At 45.9% G+C, this 24,618-nt stretch overlaps 1 protein-coding gene across 4 annotated transcripts in view; it reads right to left on the minus strand.

The window, feature by feature from the left end:
• The window catches only part of LOC144143419 (atlastin-1-like), an 89,602-nt gene that overhangs the window by 11,321 nt on the left and 53,663 nt on the right, over window positions 1–24,618 (minus strand). For 3 of the 4 annotated variants that reach the window (XM_077675177.1, XM_077675178.1, XM_077675180.1), the window contains 3 exons: window positions 22,618–22,706; window positions 20,329–20,449; window positions 12,342–12,464 (listed from right to left, as the gene is read on the minus strand). In XM_077675177.1, the coding sequence (XP_077531303.1) occupies window positions 12,342–12,464; window positions 20,329–20,449; window positions 22,618–22,706 (333 nt within the window). The remainder of the gene's footprint in view (window positions 1–12,341; window positions 12,465–20,328; window positions 20,450–22,617; window positions 22,707–24,618) is intronic. The other variant, XM_077675179.1, reaches the window with a different exon arrangement.

The raw sequence follows: 24,618 nt of genomic DNA on the forward strand, positions 1-24,618 counted from the left end.
CGTCAACTGCACCCGTAAGCGAGCACAGGAAACCCTTCAACAAGCTACCCTGTGCCCCATCAGGGAGTTGCCCCGTCACACCAACATCGCTCGGCTTCAAACCGCTGTGGCTCTCCCTCCAATAGAAAATACAGTGTACAGTTAATACGAACTCGAAGGGACCGTGATGGTTTGTTTGCGTTATCAGAAGTTTGGCTTACCAGCAACCATCTCAAAAAAAGCACAGGCAACACGCTCAGGCGCATGAAAACACGCATGCAAATAGAAATAAAAACATTGTTTGAGCGCGAAACTTGATAGAAGACGCCCTACAAGCATAGAGTTTCTTAGTATACTAGAGAGAAAACGGCATCTGCAAATTCATGTCGCCATGGGGGTTTATGGGCGGACCCCCACTTTTGGCTCGGGCTTGGCATGACAATCGGATTATTACGCGGATTTGGGGATTTGCTTTCTTCACTATGTATTAACACGTCTACGAGCTGCCAGGAAGCCGAAATCCTCTCCGTTCTGGGGTAGCCATGTTCGGTGAAACAGCAGGAAGTGTGTGATTGTACCTGACGTTGTTTATGCCACAGTCGAAGGGCGTATGACTAAGCGGGTAATTTGCCGCCGCGAAATTTGTACCTAACGAAAAAAAGAAACAAAACGTACTTCAACGAAGAAGAGCTACGACAGATACTAGCGCCTGTATCCGTCCTATCTGGACATCGTCCACGACTGTTCAACGCCATGTTTTTTTTTTCTTAAATTATAAGCCAACTCGCTCACCAGCAAGTTTTGTTAAACTGTAGCTGACGGTCGGTGCACCGGTTTACCACGAAGGCAACGTTTTCATAGTCACACTCAAAAAACTTTCCAAATTCTTCAAACAACTTGTTATTTGAAATATTGGCAAAATTAATAAAATAAATGTCTCTACTGAGTTCCCCTCCCAAATAATAACATTATTCGTAACTACCACCCTGGCCTGTGGAATAGTAGGCGCAACCGTTCCGAAAAAAAAAAAAACGCTTTACTTCCTTTTTCCTTAGTTTTAAAACAGCCTGATTTATTTCCCACTTACATAAAGGCACACTACTAGTCGAGTTTTTGTGGCACTTTGTTTAAATTTGCCGCCACTAAAAGGTTTGGAACCAAGCCAATGATGAAATTAAGACGAGCGCATAACGTAATGGCGACCCATGACGACACAGACGGCTTTGATGTGAGCCGCATAGACACTAACCTGAGATACCTCTCTAGTGTAACTCTATGCCTCCAAGTGGCCTTTGCTGATTTTATACAGCCCAAGCGGTCACAGACAGCATGCACCCGCTACCTCCAACGATAACGTAGCAGAAACAGGAAAGGGAGCTCCTCGCTTTCTCGGCGGTGACGTGGTGGGATTCGCTACGCGAACCGACGCGAACGCCTGTGCTCCCGCTGAGAAACGGCATTGGTCAGGAGAACGGCTACGTTTGCGAATAAATCGGCGTTTTGGCTTTCTTTCTTTTATCGTCCTAGTTTTTCGCCTCTCTCCACCAGAGCAGAGCAACCACGAAACTCGCACTCACTCTCTTTTTTCTTTGCTTTGCCGCTGGCTCCTCGGGTTGAAGGGTTGGAGACGTGATAGCTTTATTGCGTGTCTTCTTTTCTTGCTCCGTTCCTTCCTTTATGGCGCGAATTCACTTCGCGCTGTGGTTTTCTTTTACTTTTATTTCCCTCTGGTAGCGTGCATGATCCGCCGCACCCCGCTACGACTGCCATTTTTGTTTCCCAGAATCGGCAGAAGTGGTGGCTACCCCGAAAGCTGTTCGTCTTAACCGAAGAGCACGAGACAGGTTGTTTGTAACTAGCGGAGTTTTTTTGCATTAGATCTATATATAAAAAAAAAACGTGCCCACATTTTCAGGCATAGGCGGAAATTCGTCTTTACCGAGTTCGTCTTAAGGGAAGTTCACTGTATTCCTATGGTGTCATCTAAAGCAGGACCATGGGAACAGCACAGGCTCTCTAATTACGGTGGCGATGTGGTCAATACCGCTGATATTAGCGCGAGACAGTACTGAAAGAAGATAAAGACGAAGGTCCGGTTCCGGAGCTATTTGCCGAGCTTCGTGATCGCGAACGGTTGACGTGTCTCTTGCTCGAACGTCTCAGCAAGGCGTTCGCTTCCTACGCGGGGTTTTGGCCAGGTTTAGGTGACTTTTCTACCTCTTTCCTTTTGTGACCCGTTTGTTTCAGGTTGTAGTGAGGGTGGCGCTGTTGCGCCGAATGGCGACTAACTCTCCTGGCCGGGGGCCTTCCCCCTGGTCGGCCAGTCTTACACTGCAAGAGCTTTCTTTGCAGGCTTTCCTCCGCAACGGGGTTACCGACATACCTGTGGCTCTTGTGCCCACGAATGGGGGCGCAATATGGCACAACATTTTCCAGGGAAAATGCACGGTGCCCTTCGTTCTGCTACGGAGCGCTACCAGAAAATCACCAGCGTGCGTCCCTTCGGGAAAGGCGGCGTTGTGATCCGATCGCCTGACCAAGAGTGCGTGCAGGACGTACTGCAATGTTCAACCTTTGCCTCTTTCTCGGTGAGCCCATTTGTGCCTGCCCATCTTGCATGCTCGAAGGGCATCATTCGCCGAGTTGACCCAGAAATGTCAGTGTCAGATATGCTGGAGGAGGTCGCTTCGGCTTGTGTCATTACTGTACATCGCTGTAGCCGAGTGGAGAATGATGTCCGCTATTCGACCGAGTCAGTCATCGCCACCTTCGCTGGTGTGTCTGTCCCTGGGGAGTTAAAGGTGTGGCCCCTAATCTTCAAGGTTGAGCCGCTTTCCGCTCGTCCACTACAGTGCCGAAAATGTTGGCGATTCGGTCAGAGTGTCGGGGGCTGTAATTCATCCGCTCGTTGTTGCACTTGTGGAGGCGATCACCCCCCGGCTCCATGCCAGACAGATGAGGAAACTTGCTGCCTATGTGGAAACTCACACCATGTGGATTACTCCAACTGTCCAGTTCGAGCACAAGAGGTGACGATCTTAGAGGTAATTGAAAAGCGCCGGTGCACGCGGAGTGAGGCGATGGCTGTAGTTAAGCATAGATTGTCAGGCTATGCCTCAGTTGTGGCACGTGGCTCCCCTACTGTGGACGCATCTCTTGTTGGTGTGATCGCGTCAGCAATCGGAAAAAGTCAATCCAAGATGATGGATCGCTACTTGCATGCTATGGCAGAACTCCTAACAGCTCATACAGCACACATAACAGAGTCTGTGTCCGCGTTGTGTAGCTGTGCAAACAGATTTAGCTTGTGGTTCCAATAATAAGGCTGTTGGGTCACTCAACCAACAACCTTTGGATGAGGTTAATCCCGCTCAATCTTCAAGCCATTTCAGCCAACCGTCACCATCCACTCCTGCAAACCCTTCGTCTCAGTCCCAATGCGGAGGTACTTCTCTTCCCTCCAAAGTGGTAGCTGGCCTGCCCTCCGATCGTCCTTCATCCATAGTTCGTCGTGCATCCAAAGCCGCAACTGGCCTGCCTGTTTCTCGCCCGTCATCTAACATTCGTCCTGATAACGAGAATAACATTGAGTCTGAGAACCACCCAGAAGACATGGAGTGGCAATCGGTTGCATAAAAAACAGGATCGCCGATTTTGCGTTCCTCTGATTCGTGCCCGAAACAAAAGACAAAGAAAGGACAAGCGAGTGAAAAAACAGGCGATATTTTGGAGGCCCCTGTGGCGGCCATCACTTCCCCATAACGTCTCTTCGGATACTTCAATGGAATTGTCGTTCAGTCTTTCCAGCGCTAACAGACCTTCACTATATTGTCTCTAAAACCCAACCAGATGTTATTGTACTGGAGGAAACTTGGCTGGCTCCTGGTCGGCCATTGAGATTCCAGAATTACCGAACGTTCCGTTTAGACCGTCCAACTAAAGCAGGAGGATCGCTACCTTAAGTATCCCCTCAATTTTGCCATAAAGCCGCCCATCTTTCATTTCAATTAATGTCTGTGGAATCGGAAATTCTGGCAGTGACGTTCAACCTTCCAGGTTGCGTGGCGTTTTCTGTAGTGAACGCGTACTTTCCGGGTGGAGTAACTTCCACCTCTTTACTCGATGCTGTCGTATAGCGTGTGAAAAGTGACTTGTTCTTTGTGGGGATTTCAATTCGCACCACGTATCGTGGGGTTTCCGCAATGATGCCTGTGGCAGGCGTCTTTGCGGCCGGATACAGGGCAACAATTTGTATTGTTTTAACTCTGGAACTGCAACATTTTTTCGATGGCAGACCAGTTCTGTTCTTGATTTGACCTTCTCCACCCCGGGAAATATATATGTTCATGGTCTACTTGGGACCAAGCTACAAGTAATGATCATATCCGGATTGTATATGAGTTTTTATGTCCTTCTAAGTCACCGCGAGCACATATAGGTCGGCATTTGAATTTTCATCGCGTTCAAAAAGAACTGAAGAAAGCACTTAGCTCTATTCCATCGGGAGACGAGGAACTCCGGGAAGCTCAAGTGTTATCAATCCTTTCTGAATCCCTTAAAAAATCCCACTTTATTGTTTGTTCACAAACAAATGGCGGATCCAGTCCATGGTGGAATGAGGAATGTGCTCGTGCGTATAGTCAGAAAGAAGTGGCTTGGAAGAAAGTTCTCAAAAACCAATGCCCATCCAATTGGACCAGTTACTAGTTTGCGGCTGCCATATTCAAGCGGATTGTTTCTAAAGCAAAATAAAATTATAACACCGAAAAGTTTGCCTATCTATCAAAGTCCAAAAATAGACCCATGTTGCATAGATTCCTTCGTTCAAGAAAGCTTGTACAAGATCAGGATAACAGCAAGTCAATTGTTCAGTCAACAAGTGAGTCTATGGAAACATTGGAACGAATTGCGCAGCAACTGGAAACTCGTTTTTCTTCTTGGTTGGACTTTCCTTTTGTGTACCAGCTTTCAAATGAGGGCTTCACTACAGTGACAAGGGCGGAATTAGCTGATATTGTTTTGCAGCTGTCTGAATCTGCTCCAGGGTCAGACGGCATTACGGTGTCAACGCTAAAATTTCTTCTTGGTGTGTCTCCTGATGATTTGCTAAACATTGTAAACATGTCGCTAAAAACAGCTGGATACCTTCGGAACGGAAACTCGCTAAGATAGTACCATTGTTGACAAACGAAAGTTTAGGTTTCGTCCAAGACAATATTAGGCCGATTTCGTTGACTAGCAACGTGGTAAAGCTGGTTTAAAGCGTATTGCATGGCCGGCTTATGCGGGTTCTGAACAGTAATCGTATTCTAAGACCCGCCCAGATTGGCTTCAGACCTGGAAATTCTATTTGGAAGGCCCACGTCGGCATGGAGAGCCGTATTAATATAGCTCGACGACTAAAACATGTCAGTGCAATTGTAACCCTAGATATAGCGAAGGCTTACGACAGCGTGGAGTACAGCACGTTGATGTCACGCCTTGCATCTAGCGAGATTCCGAGGTACATTCGCTCCTGGATTGGTGAGTTTTTAAAAGGAAGGAAATTCTTTTGTTCCAAGGGTGGTTTATCGACATCCCAGTATCATCAATTTCGTGGAGTTCCTCAGGGATCAGTTCTCTCTCCTGTTATTTTTAACTTACTCCTAAGTGCTATCACAATGCAGAACGGCATATCTACTTATGTGTATGCCGATGATATTGGTTTTTTCTCTGCTGATAGGGACATCCAAGCCTGGATAATTGGCTCAGCTCGTTACACCTCTCACTAAATGTCAGTAAATGTGCAGTTATTGTATTTCCCTGCAGTAACCCTATATCATTATGTCTAACATACCGGTTGCAATCCATCCCTCAGGTCACGGAAAATAAATATTTGGGTATAATTTAAGACGACCACCCCTCACATGGCGTCCTCATATTTCGCACATTGCTGCCAAAGGTGAAAAAGCTGCTGGAGTGCTGCGTAGGCTTTGCAATCGTAAATTCGGCATGCGTAGAGACGTCCTGCTAATGATTTATTGTTGCTATGTTCGCCCTGTATTGGCATTAACCAATACTGAGGGTTAAATAATAATTTAACATCCTCTATGCCTAAAACGAATAGAGCACGGCAATGCATGCTGCCACTGATGACATATGGAGCGGAAACTTGGTGCCTTAATAAACAACTGGAAAGCAAACTGATGTCGGCCCAGTGGGCCATGCAGCGAATAGTGGTAGGAGTAACCCTTAAGGACAGGACTCGAGGATCGTTCATCAGTGAGCAAACTATTGTGGAAGATATCATAGTTCATATAAAAAAACGAATGGGCTTGGTCTGGCCATAAGCGAGACGAACTGACAGCAGGTGAAACAGGAGGGTAACAGATTAGATACCGAGAAACGGGACTAGAACAAGAGTGCCACTAACGAGAGAAGAAATAAGAAAATTTGGAGGCAATTAATAGACTAGGGAAGCGCAGTACAGGAGCGCGTAGAGCTTGTGGCGTGGCTAACATTCGGAGAATCCTTCACACAAGACAGCTGTCGAAACGGCTCCGAAATGGGAAGCAGGCAAGATGCAATGATAACGGGCGATAATCCGATGATGTGGTTTATTCCCAAAACTAGCCCAGCGCTCCCGTCTTCTGCGTCGTCGACGGGTCCCGCATTGCTTGAGCGGCCAGAGTCGTTCGACTCCGGCCCTACTGGTTTCTGATGTTGGTCAAAGCTAGTTGAGACGAGCCGGGGTCCTTCACTCCTGTCCCTCACGCCCCGTGGTCTGCTTCCCGCCTTGACGTCATGTAAGTGGCTGTGCCGTCCCATTGAAAGGCCGGGTTCACGCGTGACTCGTGACGTAATCCACAGGTGGCTTCTGAGAGAGGGTGATGGAGCCTCTTGGCTGGCGGGTCGCGGGTTTCCGCAGTTCCCCCTCTCCACAAGCTCAATGGGCGAGGCCTTCGTCCTGCAGTGGACCTATGAAGGTTGTTGATGGTGATGATGAACGTTATCCAGTATTTTGGATGAGATGCATCGGGGCCTGACTGCTGGCCAGGCGTGGATGATTGGGCACCTTCCGTATCCCGGTGCCTTCTGCTTCACCTTCTGCTGCATTGCATAGACGGAGTTCACATTTTTAGCGCATGGCTCTGGACGGGTCCGTGGCGGAGCGTTGAAACGTTCGTGTTACTCACCACCGGTGATCTTCTGCCGGTCGGCGAAGAGAGAGTCGTCTTCCAGGACCTTGGGCCGCACGTGAATGGCTTTGTCACGGTCATTCTAATCTTGGCTTGTTAATTTCGTGAGCAACTGATAGGGCATTTTAGCAAAAATTTGCTCGCGTGCCCTGTCAACAAAGAGAGAAAGATGCAGCAAACGAGACAGCCCTTGGATGTAGGTGGCGCTGCTGCGGCGTGCCGCTACCGACGTTGCTGGACAGCCGTCAATTAAAAGCGCGGCTGTCTACGCACCCTTCACACAGAGTCTAATCGGGTAAACCTCTAGCCCGATTTTAAAAGTTACTGCTCCGCCACTGCAGGACGGAAAAAAGAGGGAGGAATGGAATTTACGGAAATGGAACGCCGAGACTTCTACACAAAAGCATTGTTTACGAGAGGTGTACGAGTAATGCAGCTGTGTGTACCTAGGCAACGGGGCAAATTGCATGGACGTGATTGGCGACCCCTGAAACACCGTAGAGGCACCCCATCTGCTGCCAAACTCGTCATTCTCGAAGCGCGATGGGGCAGCGCAGCACAACGATTCGTACATCTCACAACGATGCGAGGTCACCTGTGAACTGCTGTAAGCTATGCCGCCCTGTGCTGGCTGCACGCCTGCCAATCCAAAGCAATGGCCTCAGCAGGGCGAATTCCTGTATGATAACTCTAGCTAGGGCACAGGAGGGGACCAGGATGGCTTTCGAGTCACCAGACAATGCTCTATTCCCCACGATGACACGGATGCGGGGCACTCGCACCAGTACATGTGCCTTATCAGCCGTTACACAAAAGGAGGAGTGCGCAGAGAAGACTGCAGCCATCAACTACGTTTATCGCAACAAGCTCACGCAAGCGGAAAAATGAATGTGAACCAGGGGACGCTGATTGTACTACTACTGCTGGGCGTAACTCGGCGGGTGATCAGCCAGCAGGACATAATCCCCGCTTGGCTGGACTACCCTGCTGTGCGACGTATGAGCGCATGGTGGGGTATTTTGTAGTTATGCCGACATTTTTTCTGCCCCCGTACTTACAAAACGTCTATATCAAGATCCCAGTCCTCCAGTGAAAAAAAAAAAAGATTTCAACATAACGGCTTGGGGAGTTATCTCGCTCTATCTTTTAACAAGGCATTGATGCGGGCCATAGTAAAGTCACCAAAGCAGCTGTTCGTAGATATGTTCTTGATTACTCTTTTTTTCTTCGTGTCTAATTGCTTGTGAGATGATTCCAGTGAAAGAACGACAGCCGTAGGTGTACTTCGTCGCTGGAAACGTGAACCAGCGGCCATACTACGAAACTGATGCGGTCGTTGTCGGTGGCTTTTGAGTTCAGCTACGTGATGCCGTCGTTGGGAGCGTAGCACCATGATCTTCAAGATCTCGTATGACTTGACCTTCAAGACAGTCCTACCTGGCATCCGAGAAAAGGTAGTCCGAGAACTAACGGCATTCTGATGGGTGTCTTTAGCGTTGTCTCTGATTTGTCCAGTGTTTCTATACAGGAATCGTTAAGGTTATGTGTACATAGCTGAAGACATATTTACAGCATGCCCTTCAGTCTTCTTTAGAACGCGGGCCGTAGCGCTGTCCAAGAAATCTTACGGATCGAACTACTCCGGTGGCATTTCTTCGTTAGCGTGCCTAGCTGCATTCCGTAATGAATGCTCCGTTAACACTCAAGAAATAAAAGGAGGAGAATAAGGCTATGTTTGAGAACACTTCGTCAAAGCTTGAATGGCAGTGAGTTGGCGCACAGCTAATGGTGACACACAGTCCAAGATGTATTTTTTTACTGTGTTTGCGATGACATTATTTTGCAAAATAATTCTTGAAACGCGTGCCTTTCTTTCCTTTCTTGTTTGATATCACTTCAGGCTGATTCATAAAAGGCTTAAACATAGGCATGGAAAGTAAAAACAAAGTGTTTATAAACCCAATTTATCCTAAAGGAAAAAAAATTACGTACGCTTGCACTCAAGCGCAACACTTGAATAGCGCAGCTCTTGTACGACCGCATTGCCGGACGCATAGTTAAGTTTAAGCAATATTGTTTATTTCCGTAATTGCGGTGCTAGCAATTGTGGTCATAGGCATCCAAGAAATCGTCATATTCTTCGCGGCGAGGGGGATTGAAAGTCATTCTTCGCATTGTAGACTTCCACCAGCTCAACCGGCGAAGCTTGCACGAAGTCTCGAAAGGCTTGAACCATAGCGAAGCTGCAGGACTTCTTCATACGCGAGCACTGAAGTACACATCACCACGTATTTGTAAGTTTGAAATTGCTTCTTTAACATGTTCCGTGGTTACGTTTCACTTTGCATCGTTAGTAGGCATCGTAATATGCATAGATATCGTCGTATTCCTCATGCCAAGCATTACAAGCGCGGTGGTACTTAGGACAGCGCTGGAGATTTTTCCGCTAAAGCCACTGCGCGAGCCTGGGACTTGGCGGTCGCCGCGAGGCACGCTGTCACGAGCGCCCCGCCTTTGCTTGGTATTTTTTCCTGCAACACCGAGCTTACGGCTTGTACAACACATCCACTGTTAAAACTCTGCGCCACTTCGCCGCCACTCTACTGATGCTCACATACGTCGATGGAAGCGCAAAGGCCACGCATACCAACACCCCGGATCAAGGCTGCGTCATTCAAATGAAAGCAACACTTCGTGGCACACTCTTTGCGCGCACCCGTAGAGATACATATACAAACAAGTTCTGGGTAATCTGCATGAAGAAGTACAAAGTCTTTCTCAGCCCTCAATAACGCGCGGAGCCCCAAGTACGGTGGCTAAATGGAAATGCTCTCTCAATAAAACAATTCAGACCCAGTCGACTCAATTATATCCTTGCAAGTTCTCGCAGTTCGCAAAACATAATTACTTTTGTTCCATATCTCCTAGAAAATCTTCAGTTATGAATACGTGTCCGATGTACATGTAGCGCCGGTAAGTTCGAAAACGTATTCTTGAGAATCAAGAGGAGTCCAACATTTTGCACTTACTGGCTCCTCTGTTACTGGCTCCTCACTGAGTAACCACTCAGTGAACGGTTACTCACTCTGGAGTTTTGCGTAGCATGAAATTCCTCTCATGGTATCGCAGGTATCTGTATTCGCAGACGTTCATGTTGAAATATTTACAACATAGTCACCGTAAACACCGGAAAGTTACGACGTCGAAAATCGGCACATTTTCTTCGCGTCACAGCGTCTACACGAAAACATTACGGTAGAATTTGGAATTCCCAGCTCAAGGCAACAACACGCGCTATGCACGCGCACACGAGCAAAGGACGAAACGCGGCTGACTGAGCCCATCTAACTGCAACATAATGCGGAGCTACGTACAAATATTTCGCCCTTCTAACTTGCTTGTTGGTTTTATTTGTCTTTCTTAAATATAACAACGCTAGTTTTTTTTTCTTCTCCCCGTACTCTGGAGACCACTGTCTCTAACTACCATCCCGGCGCGCGTGTATGCAAACGCAGCATGAGAAAACTGCCGCCTTGCCTTCAAAGAAAGCGATCTCTTCGTACAGATCACCAAAAGCCTGTCTCTCAAACTAAAAGAACTAAAAATAAAATGCGAAGCAACAGTGTCCCCTCTGCCTTTTTTTCACTTTGCCGAGTGCGCTCTCTCAACCTCTTTGGGTCTCACGAGGGTTGCTTTTGTCATGTTCCTCCTGCTGCTCCATGACTAGCTGGGCTGCCCGGGAGAAGCAATGCCCATTGTTGCAGCTGTCACCACATCTGTCACCGCGACCGCAGGTAGCCTGCACCGTGAATATTATTTCCAGTCTGCCTAGACGCAGATAGTTCAGTGTTCACGGATTCCAGAATTTTTACCTCCCCCGGGAGCAATTGTTCCCCAGAAGATTACGCCAAATTTACGTCACAGGCTCGACGTTCATTTCCGAAGATTTGACTACAAGCAACGTCCAAAGATGTAACCTGAATATGAGCATTATTCAGTAGCTACCTTCAATTTTTGTAAGTATTCTCGGTGTAATCAGTAAGTAACGCTGTTTAACAAATACTTTTAGGTATCAGGTTGATCAACATCATTATCGTCTTGCAATCTGTTTTCATAGATCTAGTAAGTCATGAATACATAGGTTACGCATATTAACTCTTTTTGAAATCAGCTGAATGAGCTTTCATGGTTACGCGATTTATAGCTTTATGGGAAAACATTTTTGTAACAGGTTTGAGGTTCGGAGACATATATCACTCCGTAGCCAGCTGAGAAAGCTTTTATGGCCGCCTTTGTTTAGCGTTAGGGCGAATTCTTTCCAGTATCCGGCAAAACACAGTTTAATGGTGTCAAGTCCCAAGACTTAAAGCTCAACAACGGTCTATACCCAGCTAAAAGTCCCCTGTTACGACTCGCTGTTTGAACGAAAGACCTACATATTTCTTGATGCTGGCTAAAGTAACCTGAATAACTGTGACTCTATAAACTAAGCACAATAGCGTGTCTTATTTTCGTCTACAGAGAATAATATGGTTTAGAGTATTTAGCCCCAGATACATAAGCATTTTGATACCTACCAATAGCGTTATTTACGCCCTTTTATAGGGGGACATACGAACCCATAAGCGATGATACCTCAACACACATTTTTTTCATAGGTGTCGATGGTACATTTTTGTGCAAGTACGGGCTATTACACAACCATCACATTCAAAACAACTTCATGAGGAGATATTCAATGCTCAGTCCCAACGAAAATCATAACGTCTGCCAGGCATTATTTTTAACGTGTGCCAATTTCTACGAACGTTAGTACTACATAGGAAATTACATGCACTCTGCTTTCGTCTCCCAATCGCTAAGCAGCATACCCATGCATAAACGTCTCTCACAAGGCGTTGCTCCAAGCAACGAAGGATTTTAAGTAATTGTAGCACCTGTGTGCTGCCTGGCGGCTGTGAATTTGTCATGGCGGAGGCTACAGAGGGCGGGTTGTTCGCTTTCCCCACCACCTGTAAACATTCGGTATAAATTTAGTGTTGAGCCACCCCACGCAACATCTCTATTTAGAAACTCGAACTTGTGTTTCTGTGTTCTGCCTCTGCGGAATGCATTTGGGAACCCCTGCGATGAAACAGAGCTCAGTAAGGCGTGTTTTCGCGCTGGACGGGAAGGACTTCTTACCTGTATGTGGAGCTCCCGATTTTGATAATTGTCCTTCTGGCGCTTGATTTCCTTATCCCGCATTTCCTGGAGCTTCTGTGGCAAAGCTCGAGGGCGCTGGCTACATGGCGGTACCGGACCCACCTGCGTGAGCGTAATTACCACAACTATACATACTGAATCGCAAAATACAGTTGCAGTTTGAATGACCTGCAACACTGATTAACAATGGTATGGTCTATGGTCTTGCCACTGCTGCTTTTATGCTGAAAAGTTTGCTTTGAGGTGGCGGTAGTTGTAGCTAACGCACGTTACCCGCACCTGTCTTCGAGACCATAATAATGAGTTTAAATTTATAGCGCGGTGACTACGAATCGTTATATATTAGCAATACTTCGTGGAACAGTATTTTACGCAGAGGTATATGAAACTTTAGTATTTTACGCAGAGGTATATGAGGTATGAAACTGCCAAACATACAAGTTTGCAGTGGAAAAGGGGTAACGTTTGACCAAACCAAAATAATGAAAATGTGTTTTAGTGTATCGTATGGAGCACTACGCAAAGAATTAGCGCACGGTAATTTCTTACGTTGCTGCACTTCGCATGCACAGTCCGCTACGTTATTTTCGCTATTAGCGTACGTTTGTGATATGTACGCTTTCTCTGAAAAATAGCGAGCGTACGTTGAAGCCCTTCCGTGCCGCTCTCGCGAGATTACGGAAAGCGAGACCCGCTTAAAGGGCAACATGCCGACAGTGTGAGAGAAAACGCAGCACGGTCGCTTTTCTCCAGACGACGTTGTGAACTTTTTAACAGAAGTTTGAAACGGAAATCTTTCCAAGGCAATATCAAAGTAGCCAACGATTTGCGCCCACGTACAGGGGGTGTCGAAGAGCCGTTCACCATATGCAATCCGCGCGAGCGTCTAGAACTGTTACTGCGGCAGTTCATGTACGAGGACGCGGCGAACCTAAAGAACTAAGTTCTTGTTTCTGCCATTTTATTGCTTGAATTTCTACGACTAACAGCTAGCATAATAATGGAAATAAACGGGTTTTTACCATGTCGATAACGCTTGAAATACATGTGCTAACACTTGTAATGTGTTAACGCCGCTCCGCATACTCACATATTGTATCTGCTACACTCATCAGCGTTTATACATTCTGCAAGTTTTATTAAGAGGTCTGCTACAGAGGAAGATTATAATCGCAAGGACAGACTTTTGACAGGAGTGGGAACCATCGCCACAGAGTTCGGTTATACGCTGCGGCGTAAAAAGGGGCCGTCGGCGGCCTTTTAAAGCGTCGAAACTAATGCAACGCACTATCAAGCACGCGACCAGATTAACCTGGGATACAGCAGCTATTCGCCATCTGCGGTATTGTCCGAGGACACATGTAACACTGACCATCATGGACCTGCTGTTTCTGAAGCTTTAAAGGGCCGATTCTACGAGCTATTGCTTAAATATGGCGTGCACTGAGCAATTGTCGCATAAAACGTATTTATATCTGCATTTGGCAATGTGATAACTTTGGGAACCACACGCGAACTGAAAAAGTTGTGAGCAGAAACGTCCTAAAAAAGACCGAAGGGAACACGTGTTATCATATTTTTTACGCTTAACACCTTGTGCCATAAATTATCAACTGGCCGAAACATTCGCCTCAACTTTGGTATGTTTTTTTTTCACCTAGCGCACAATATGCATATGTAGAATCATGCAGGCAGCTTGACAAATTGCCTTAAAATAACGTACTGCATTCCAGACTCAATACCTCATGTCAAAATTATTGCCAAAACAATTTTTTTCTACATAATTTGTAACTGTTGCAGACGGAAGTAGAAGTGCTGAAACAACAATGGCCTTTTTGATTTGGTTCAATTTGCAGGGTGCCCAATACCTGCGAAGAAAGCGGAAGACAGCCTCGAAAACATCGCGTCAAACACTCAGCAGCCACCACCAACCACATAGTTTCCAAGGGCACCCGAAAGTCGAGCCAATCTGCACAGGCACCAACTGGCTGTGGAACCAAGGCACATTAATCCTTCAGCCAGCAGTGAATTGCTCGACACAGAAAGTGGCTTCCATATCAATGAAACACATGCGACTTCGAGCAGCAGCTGTAATGGGACTGACGATAGCAACCCCAGTCGCAATGCAACTGGCAAAGCGGAGTCTTCTCGGAGTAAGCGAACACTACATGTGCATGTGAAGCACTCGAAACAGTCTCCGAAACAGTCACCCCCGTTTTTTCTCATGGGCTACATTATGTTCTTGGGAAATGTTCTTAGTGCAAGTGCGCGCTTCTGAGATCACACATTCAGTGAACAGCAACAACAATCCCATAATTGTCACTTGTGGAATTTTCTAGATGCGAAGCATCTCATGCTTGGAGCAGTGTCCCTCCCTCCATCGTTGTCGTTGTCCGCCGTCCGCACTCTACTGTGCATGCGTGTCTCTTCAGCCCCGTCAGCGTCAACTCAGCCATTGGTGCGCTGTCATGACATCAAGGAGGAGGCCGGATTGTGTCTCCGAATGCCGCATTATATTGTTGGTTATACATGATATCACAGAGTAATACCGCCCAACGTACTCTCGCTGGTCGCGCCGCCTGTACGGATAGGCTAAGTGCCTCAAACACATGCAGAGGGCTTCAGTGCCCGCACATCCGCACACCCTGGGCCACTTGTAGCTATGTCAGGCACCCAAAAGGCTTCCCCCAACATTCCAAAGACTGCTTTTTCGAAGCGAATCTGCCTGCGGAAGGTTCTTGCCGGCAGGCATTGGATGAACAGGATAGTGTTTGGGCAACATTAATCCTCCGCTGGGGCTCCCTCGTGCGCAGCATAAGGGATTTTATAGACACCGGACAGCACCCAGAGGGCGACACGGATGATGATGATTGATGATGATTGCTATTGGTTTCCCCTTGGAAGCGGGGTGATGACATGTCATCTTACCAAAAAGGACTAATATAACCATGTTTTACACTCTTGGTTTAATACTAGCGCTGCTTAGGGCGGCACTTAAGCTTATTAGGCACGAAATACATTTTTCCCCTGTTACAGGTGGTAACTGTCCTAGGCAATATTCCCCTTTCTGCTTTTCGTCCACCAGCAATCTAATCTTCTTTTCGTCACCTCGACAGCCTTGAAGTTAACTTCCTCTGTGATACCCTTAAATCCTAGGGCTTCTGGAAGCCCAATATTCTCTTCATGTAGATTTGGATGGATACCCTCACATTCTAACACTATGTGCCGCAGAGTTTCTGTTTCTTTTCCGCAGACCACGCATAGCCCATCATTGTGTGAATACTTCCCCACAAAACTCTTAGTTCGCAGGCAACCTGCTCTAGCCTCAAAAAGCAAAGCACTGCCCTGGGAATTATCGTAGAAATTTTCCTTTCTGATGTTCAATTTCTCAGCCCTGTACATCTCTAACGACGTTTTAGCTTCCATTTTTTCCCTCCATTTATTCGTTCCAATCTGCCTTGCCTCTTTTTTGGTTACCTTGGCTGTTTTGGATTCTCCACTGTTCTTTCCGTATTTCATCGTTAGCCTTCTAGTCTTCCTTACCCACAGCGTGTCCACGCTTATCAAGTATAGGTACCTAAAACCCTTAGCTGCCCACCTTCGTTGATCCATTGCCCTCAACCTCATCTCAAAGCATATTTTACTCTGAGCTTCTCTAACTTCAAACGACGCCCAGCCCATATGTCCCTGAACTGCTTCGTTAGTTGTTTTCCCATGCGCGCCTAAGGCCAAACGTCCTACCGTTCTCTGGTTTACTTCAAGGCCTGATAGAACGTCTGATTTTAAGCAGAGTACAGCATTCGCAAACGTGAGACCCGGAACCATTACTCCTTTCCACATTCCTCTTGCTACTTCATATTTGTGATATCCCCACAGAGCTCTACGCTTCATTATAGCTGCGTTTCGCTTTCTCTTAACCTTAAGTTGCTCCTCGTGAATTCTTCAGTAGTTATCCCCTTCGTTTATCCACACTCCCAAATATTTATATTCCTTCACTCTAGGTAATTCGCCTTGCTGAATAGACACTACATCAGCGGTAACATCATTGAAAACCATAATTTCTGATTTTTCTGCACTGAAATTTAAACCGAGGTCGCTGGCTTCCTGGCCGCTAATATTTATTAGCCGGTTTATATCGGTTTGTTTATCAGCTAAAAGAACAATGTCGTCTGCGTATAACATTCCCGGAATATGCTGTTGTTAGGCTAAACCCTACTGGGTTAGGGTTAGGGTTAGTTAGCATATGGGTTAGGCTAAACCCTACTGGACTTTCTTCCAGTTTCTTTTCTAACCCTGCCATGTAAAGCATGAACAGTATTGGGCTCAAAGGGCATCCCTGTTTCAGTCCCCGATGGATGTTGACCTGCTGGGCGCATTTCTGTTCTTCCCAAGTAAGGTGCACTCTATTGTCTTTATAGATTGCTACAAGGAGCTGTGCCAATTCGTCATCTAATCCCTGAAGTTTCAACGTTCTCCACAGCCGTTCTCTGTTTACGTTGTCATATGCCCCTTTAATGTCCAAGAACGTAATCCATAGTGGTCTATTCTGTGCTTTCGCAATTTCAATGCATTGCGTTATCACGAACAAATTTTCATCCAGTCGGCTGTCTTGTCTAAATCCATTCTGCAGTTCCCCAAGTATTTCATTTTCTTCCATCCATGCTTGAATTTCTGATTTTATCACCTGCATTACGAATCTATACACCACTGACGTTACTGTGAGTGGTCTGTATGAATCAATACTGGCTTTGTCTCCTTTGCCTTTATATATTAAATTCATCCTACTTTCTAGCCTGTCCTCTGGTATCTGGTTTCTATCACCCTATCTATTGCCCTCATAAACGGAGCTCATATTGCCCTCATAAACCCTCATATTGCCTTCATAAACGGAGCCCGCGACACCCAGCGCCTCCTACGGCAGATACGTGCAACACTGCATCGGGCTTCGCAAGCCAGCAGTTTCCGGGCTGCGGCGCGCTCTTTTCTTTGCAGCGCCGATAAGGTATATTGGTCGCTCCTTTTGGGTTTAAAACGAAGTACGAGATTGTAGAGAAATTATGCCAAACAGTGCAGGGGAATGAAGAAGGATTTATTCGATTGAACTCGTGTATGGGAAGGCAAGTAACGGCCGTATAGGAGTGACGCCCAGAAGGGAAACGCTATTTTTATTGAAATAAGGTGGCACGTTGGGCTAGTTGGTGCAGATTAAGATTCATGGTGAAAAAACAGCGTAAGAAACACAGGGACAAAAAGGAAGAGTGGACCACGCACAGTACTGAACTCGGCAGCGCTGTGCGTGGAATTTGTATTGCCGGCCTGTGGGCACAACTTTATCAAGATATGCATGTTTTACATTAAAAGAAAACACAAGCATATTTTTCAAATCCACAAAACGGGAGGTTTTTTTTTTTGCAAATATATCTGACATGCGCGATGTTTCTGCGCGGCCCATTCCATCCATATGAGTACCTTTGCGGCTGCAGAACTACTAACTCGGCCACATGGGTGTTACATGTCGGTCTTTGATCCCAATGTGATGCTCTATACATGCAACAGTATAAAATTCACATTTGTTTCTGCATATTGGAAGCGCTGACATTTATATGTGGAACGTAGGATCCAATACCATGTCTCGAGGAATGCCGATTTTGAATCCGTAACTTCGAATGTAAGATCCGCAACATATTACATTGGTGTATCAGATTCAATATGCTGTCTTCTTTTCATTTATCGTCGTACACTTCTGCAGGAGCAATTCAACAAACATAATATCCCTCTTTCCAGCCTTCTGGACAGAAAAAAAAGAAAGATAGATTTCGATCTACGTTGCACCCTCCGCCGAAAACTGTTATAATGCTTCCAGATGTACCCCAGCACACCAGCAAAAGCACGCCCCGAAAAAGAAACTCTTTACGAGAAGGCCACCAAATAACTTCCATCGGGAGAAGTGGTTGGAGGGACGGGTAAGCAGAAAATCTAATAGGCATATCGGAATATATTACAGGATATTCATACTCGGTGTGGAATATATTACAGGATATTCATATTCGGTGTTTCTTTGCTCTCTACGCTAACCGATCTGTCGTAAGGCCTCTGTTAGAAAAAATAGCAGCGCGTGTATTACCGTCAACACATTTGCAGCAAAAGTCGCAGGAAAAAAAATTATTTCACTGAGGCCACTTACCCCTCACTAGTGGGGAGTGACCATGATCACAGCAGATGGGATAAATAAAGCTTCATCTCCTCCTCTCTCTCTAACGCGACAATTTCGTCCTGAGTTTATGTATTTATAAATTTTATTTCTGTACGTCTTATCTATATTTTTCTGAGCTTTTCTGTAGATCAACCAACAATTTCACAGTTTCTTTTGCAAGAAGAGACGATGACTTTATTATGTTCACTAGCTCACGAAACATTTCGGACCGTCAACGGCTTAAGGGTTTCGCCTCATATGTGGTTATACGTATTTATTAAGACGATATAAGAACATAAAATATTATGCGAAGCAGAGTAGAACCACTGGGTGATTAACTTCGCTGTGATAAGTGTGTGTGGGAGGGCTCGTTGTGAACAAATTTAATTCGCACTTACGTGCAGTTACCGCCAGTTAACAGCCTGCTAATCATCCTGCTAACACAGCTGCTCGTACATCTTCTTTTCTTCGTCCACGTCTTGTTTGCGCACGTTTTCTTCTTGAAGTATGTAGCAACTATAGCTCAGCAACACGTTTATCCTAAGTGAACAAACCGTATAATACAATGGACTTCCTCCAGAAATGCGGATTTGGTGGAAGCAAGACCTTTAATGGTTACAATAGCGGAAACGAAGATAACTGGTCAAACAGAATTTTGAATAAGCAAAAAATAAGAAAAATAGCAAAAGAAAAGGTTCACAAAAATGACCTGACGATATCAAAAGTATGCCTGTTACACATACCCCAGAAAATCTGAAGCCTAAAGAAACAAAGCTCACAAAATAAAGATGGAAATAAGTATGAAAAACGTAAATGGTCCAACTTAGTACGCCTTCATCTTCAAAAAAATGCAATTAGCGAAGTAACGGCATTTAATCTTCGCCATGGTATATGTTTAAATCAGGAGCGAAAAGAAATAAAAGCAAACTTCGAAAGAATAAAATATTCTAGAGTATTTCGCTACTCATAGCCCTATTTGGCTTTGAAGCACCCACAGACTAGACAAGATGCATCCGAATGCTGCGCATTGGTACGCAATTATCTGAATTTCTGCACATTTTTTCCCTTGGACGGGTAACAAAAGTCTATCCGCGCAACTCTGTCGTTACCTTCTCTTATTCTTGGTGGTGGGTAAAATTTTATAGAAATTTAAAATGTTTGTTTGACTCGCAATCGCACCATACCAATCACTAGTTATAAAGATATTCAACCCCTTCAAAAAGAAAAGTATTCAACCCTTTTTTTCGCGCCATATTTTTATGCCATTAGCATAGCAAATCAGGTCGCACTGTGGCTCATAACGAGAAAGTCCGCGCACTGGCTGTTCTCCTCGGTGATGTTAGAACTAGGTTGACCTGCCATGGTCTCTTATGGGATAGAGGACAGCTATAGAACCCTTCATCCGTTCTTGAAATATTAGGAAGCGAGTCATCGGGACAGTACGTCGTGACGTATGTACAGTCATTGTCAGAATTTTGTGGGCCAAGCCAGAAACGCGCAGGTTGCAAAAAATTCACTGTACAAGCTTACGTCCCGAGCGAGGCTGAAACTTTTTGTGCAGGAAAGCTATAGAAAACACCTTTGTTTTCTTACTGCTCTAAAATATTTTTGCATATTTAAAAATAAAGCCGAATATTTAATTTTTTTGTGGTCGATAAGGCTTAGGAATGGCCCACAAAATTTTTACAAAGGGTGTACGTACAGGGGAATAAATTGACTGGAGCTCATAGAACATAAAACCAAACGAAAACAAGGATTTTAACTACCACACACCTTAGGCCGTATGACATTGCTGATAGGGTCAGTGCCGGCGGTCCCTTCCAGCACTTTAGCGATGTAGCGGACGCACACCCCCATGCAGAAGGTGATGAAAGATACGACGCCCACGAACAGGCTGCAGAGTTTCGACAAGGCATGTAGACCAACGAAGGCGGAGCAGCGAAACATACAGTAGGTGATAAACGCTAATTTCAAGTGTTTTTTTTTGTTTTCCACATAGTATTTATGAACCACATGTCAACGTAGAAAAGGATATTTGCAACACATATTTACAACTAGAAGATTCGATTACGTACACACAAAATGAGTTGATTACAAACTGAAAAACAAAACTAAACGCTATTAACCGTTAGGTGCACATAGTTTAAAGCGGGGCAACACTGAAAAAATAACGAGGGGATACCAACCATGGCGAGAATAATTTTGGTCGTAGACGTCTTTAAAGGGATACTGAAGTGATTTGTAAACATTGCGGGATTACTAGCGCAAATTGTAGTCCGGAGTCCATACGCCATGTTTCGACCACTCTGAGCGCGTGTAGGCAAATTTATTTAGTAGAAAAATGAATTCAACAATGCTGTCCTCCCCTCTGCACTTTCGCCCATTTTCTGTGGCGTTTTCGTGTGACGTCAGGAGGAGATGAGGTGGCAATGGGCTGCGCTACTTAATTGGCTTCACGGCTCGCCAACCTTCTGAAAGAATGAGTCGGCCCAGCATTTAGTCCGCCGGCCGCCGACGTGTCGTCGCGATTCGCTCGCTCATTTCAAACTAAGCGACAACAGGTTGGTGTATGGAAGAATGTGCCTCTACTTTATTAGTTTGTACACTGTATCAAGCTCCAAGTCCGCGTCGCTCCACAAAAACGCTGCACAAGTGCACATGCGATGCTTCGCTGACTGGTACGCTAGTAGGAAACCCTAAGGCCACTTAAAGGCGTAAAAAGTGTCAGCGAAGCCAATTTAGGTACTAAGGAAATAAAATCAACTGAAACTTTAACCGCACAGCGCAAAACTAGGGAGCAGGAAGCATTTTTTTGCGCTGGGTAAATAAGCAGCGGTCAGCAGCAGGACCACGCATCTGCGGACGCTTTCCTTTCTAAGAAATGCAAATCGCTAGACGTGAGGTATTGTGGAAGTTTGGGGGACGCTTACTGCACGAGCGCAAAGCAAAAATATTCCCCTAAGGTACTTAAAATGCTAAAACTAAATAAAAAGGTAAACTGTATATACATTTTATACCTTATATATCCCATCTCCGCAGCGCTGGCTCGTGGCCGAGTGGTCTGAAGCAGAAGGATTACCTTTTCGCAAGGTCGCAAGTTCGACGCCCCGAGACTACCTGCTTATTTTTTTGCAAGTTGTTTTTTTTTTGTTGGTGGCCGATGTTTTCTGAACTGAGTTCACCATATTTGGGCCGTAATGTTCACTGCTCCACGAGCGAGTTCGTTGAACGCGCGCAGACTGACAATGACGCGCTGGTGAGTTTTCGCTGGCGTGCTGTACCACAAGCGCCGACTACTTGCGGGCAGTGGGCACAGGTCAGAATGAGCAGACCCATGGCCTGGTGCTAACACGCTTTTTACGATACATGCATAAGTGAGGGAAGCTCCGAATATGCGGGAAAAGCGCATGGCATTTGAGCGGCTGCGGTGACGCGGAGGGCGTTCATCCACTGCGTAGGCCTTGGCTAGTGAATGCTACGATTCCAAGCCGTCCTGGGAGCCTATCTTAGGCATTCTACAGCCGGTAACGTCGCAGAAGCGTGGTACGACGTTTACTGAGATATCGAGAATGCCCATCCAACATGCCGTCAGATGTCAAGCAGAACCCAAACCGAAACTTGTTTGAATGCTAACGTTGGACATCGTCCAATCAAGGTGCATCTCCTCCCGTCATGACAGCGTTTAGTTGGTGCGGCCGCCACAGACCGCGCATGGTAGTTTTTCTTCTTTGCCGCTTTTTAAATAATTACTGACTGATCAACCAGATAAACAATGAAAAGTGCGGTAATTTGAGCCAGTCTACGCAGTGCTAGCAAAAACGGGAGCTTGACAAATTCACTTCAAAGTCCCTTTCAGATTTATTCCCATTTTGCAGAAGTGTGATCTGCAGAAGTGTGAGCATTCGCGTTTTCCATAAACTATGCAGCGTGATTAGAACAAAGCAAGCATATGGCACATCACCGTCTGCGGGTGACAAGAGATACCTTATATCACGTGGATTCAATTCAAGTCTTTGTTAAGAAATTTTTGGAGGACATCCCAAAATAGTATGGCGTCCTTACAATGTCGAAATCGTGGACGGTGTCTGGACCCCTGAAAACTGCTTCTTCTCGTCAAACTTCAAACACTTCTCAACCGTCTGGGGAGTCTTCTGCAAAGAGGGGGAGGTGACACAAAAATTCTTTAAGAGTCACTTACTCTCTTTTTTAGTCTACATAGATGAGTATCCAGACTATTCCGTATGCCGCCAGTTGACAAAGTCGCGAGCGTTAGCGTGACAGTTTTTTTATGCTTTCATCTTTTAATACCAGTGCGTCCATCTCAACATCTAGCACGTTCATGTTGCCTGATGCTCTCGCCGCCTCAGTTATCTCTCAAGAGAAGATTCATAGCGCACGTTATTAGGAAGCTAAGGTTCTGGTAGAATCAGTCATTGAAAATATTGACGTTCTCTAGATGCCCCTCCAGTACCTTTAGAAAAGGTTGGCGTTTGGCGTATGGCGTTTAATTCGTTTCGCATTCGTTTCTATGTAATGCAACGAAGTGATATTGGTCAGGGGTAGGGTGACTTGCAAGTGTGTGCGTATTATTGAACAGGTGTAATGCATTTTTCTGTCTCGAGGCACCACACGTTTCCAATTTTTTCTGAGCTAAAATGCCGAATATATGGTGAAAAGCCTTGACTTGTGTTTTTATACGAAATTCATGTCATCAACACTCCTTTCCGCGTTAACTTCTAAATCGCAAATTTTGTCTCAAATTCTTCCAGAATTAAAATAATTCAATTCATGCAACAGTAGTTGGGTGGTTAGAGCACCGGACGATAGAAAGATCGTGTTGGTTGTCGGGCTAGGTCATCGCGGGCTTCGTTGCGTCAGGCGTGTATAGCGGCATGTAGTCATCGCCGTGTTTTACCAGGGCGTGAAAACCACACCTTGACACCAGTTTGTGGGGTTATTGTGGCGCCAGGTCTTCGATACATCGTTGCTTGGTTGATGGGCACGCGCTATATCGCTGTGAAGCCATTAACCTGGAGGAGCGGATGCCTTCCTCTCTCTCGCCCCCCCCCCCCCCCCCCCCCTCTTCTGGGGAGCCTTTCTGCAGCACCTTCGGCACTCTTGGAGCAGCAGGGCGATCTTTACGAATAAGTCGATAGCAAACAGTTGGAAGGTGCACAGTCCGTTTCGTGTTTTAAGGTATTTGTTGACGCCGTTAAGGCGCTGTTCCGGCAACAAGACGTTTATGCGTCGTCTGGAATGCTCGTACTCCACGTCGTTCGTAGGAACAGGGGGTAGGTAGGGATGACTTCGCATTGGTAGCAGAGGATGGAGATTAAGAGTCCCCTACACAGTTGTATTCGTATGGGAGGAATTTCGCCCCAGTTGGTCGAGTTGGCGACAAGGACAGCAACCGTTATGATCGGGCATCTCCCTGGGACCGAACTGCAGAAGGGCCACGACAAAGAACAGGGGCGACATACGCATTGGCCTGATTTCTCGGCGTATCTACGGCGGTCTACAAGTACAAAGGCATCTTGCAATTCTCAAATATCGTTGGTTAGAGAGGCTACTTTGTCGGCGTCGTCATTAGAAAGAGCTTCCTGAGTTGTTCGCGCTCAGCACAATGGACAGTTTTACATTGGCTTCTCGACGTGATTTTGATGGCATTGATCCAGGTTATCCTCATATAGTTAATATTCAGCTCGTGTTGCAGTGAGCGCACATCGAGGGCCTTTTTTCTTGCGTCATTTTTCGACAAGATTTCGCAGACCATCTCCGGAGGCTTTGTACGAGTTCCGCAAACAGTTCTCACACTAAAACCCTCATCAAATCAACAGTCACATCTGCCTACCCAATCGAATTTCTTTACCTCCACAAAAATCGCGATTTCCTTAGTTCGAGTGTCGCGCACGCGTTTGCAGTAAAAACTGGGCATGTTCTTTTCTAACATGCATGGTGAAGGTGCTAACTTAATAAGGAACGCTGTCCTAAATATTCTTGAAGACGTTAAATTATTCTTTTTTAATTTTGTACCAAACCACAGCTGATGGGTCCCGACAAAGA

This window comes from Haemaphysalis longicornis, unplaced genomic scaffold (assembly GCF_048455015.1).
Source record: "Haemaphysalis longicornis isolate Haplotype H1 unplaced genomic scaffold, Haemaphysalis longicornis Haplotype H1 scaffold_6, whole genome shotgun sequence".
Lineage (NCBI taxonomy): Eukaryota > Metazoa > Arthropoda > Arachnida > Ixodida > Ixodidae > Haemaphysalis > Haemaphysalis longicornis.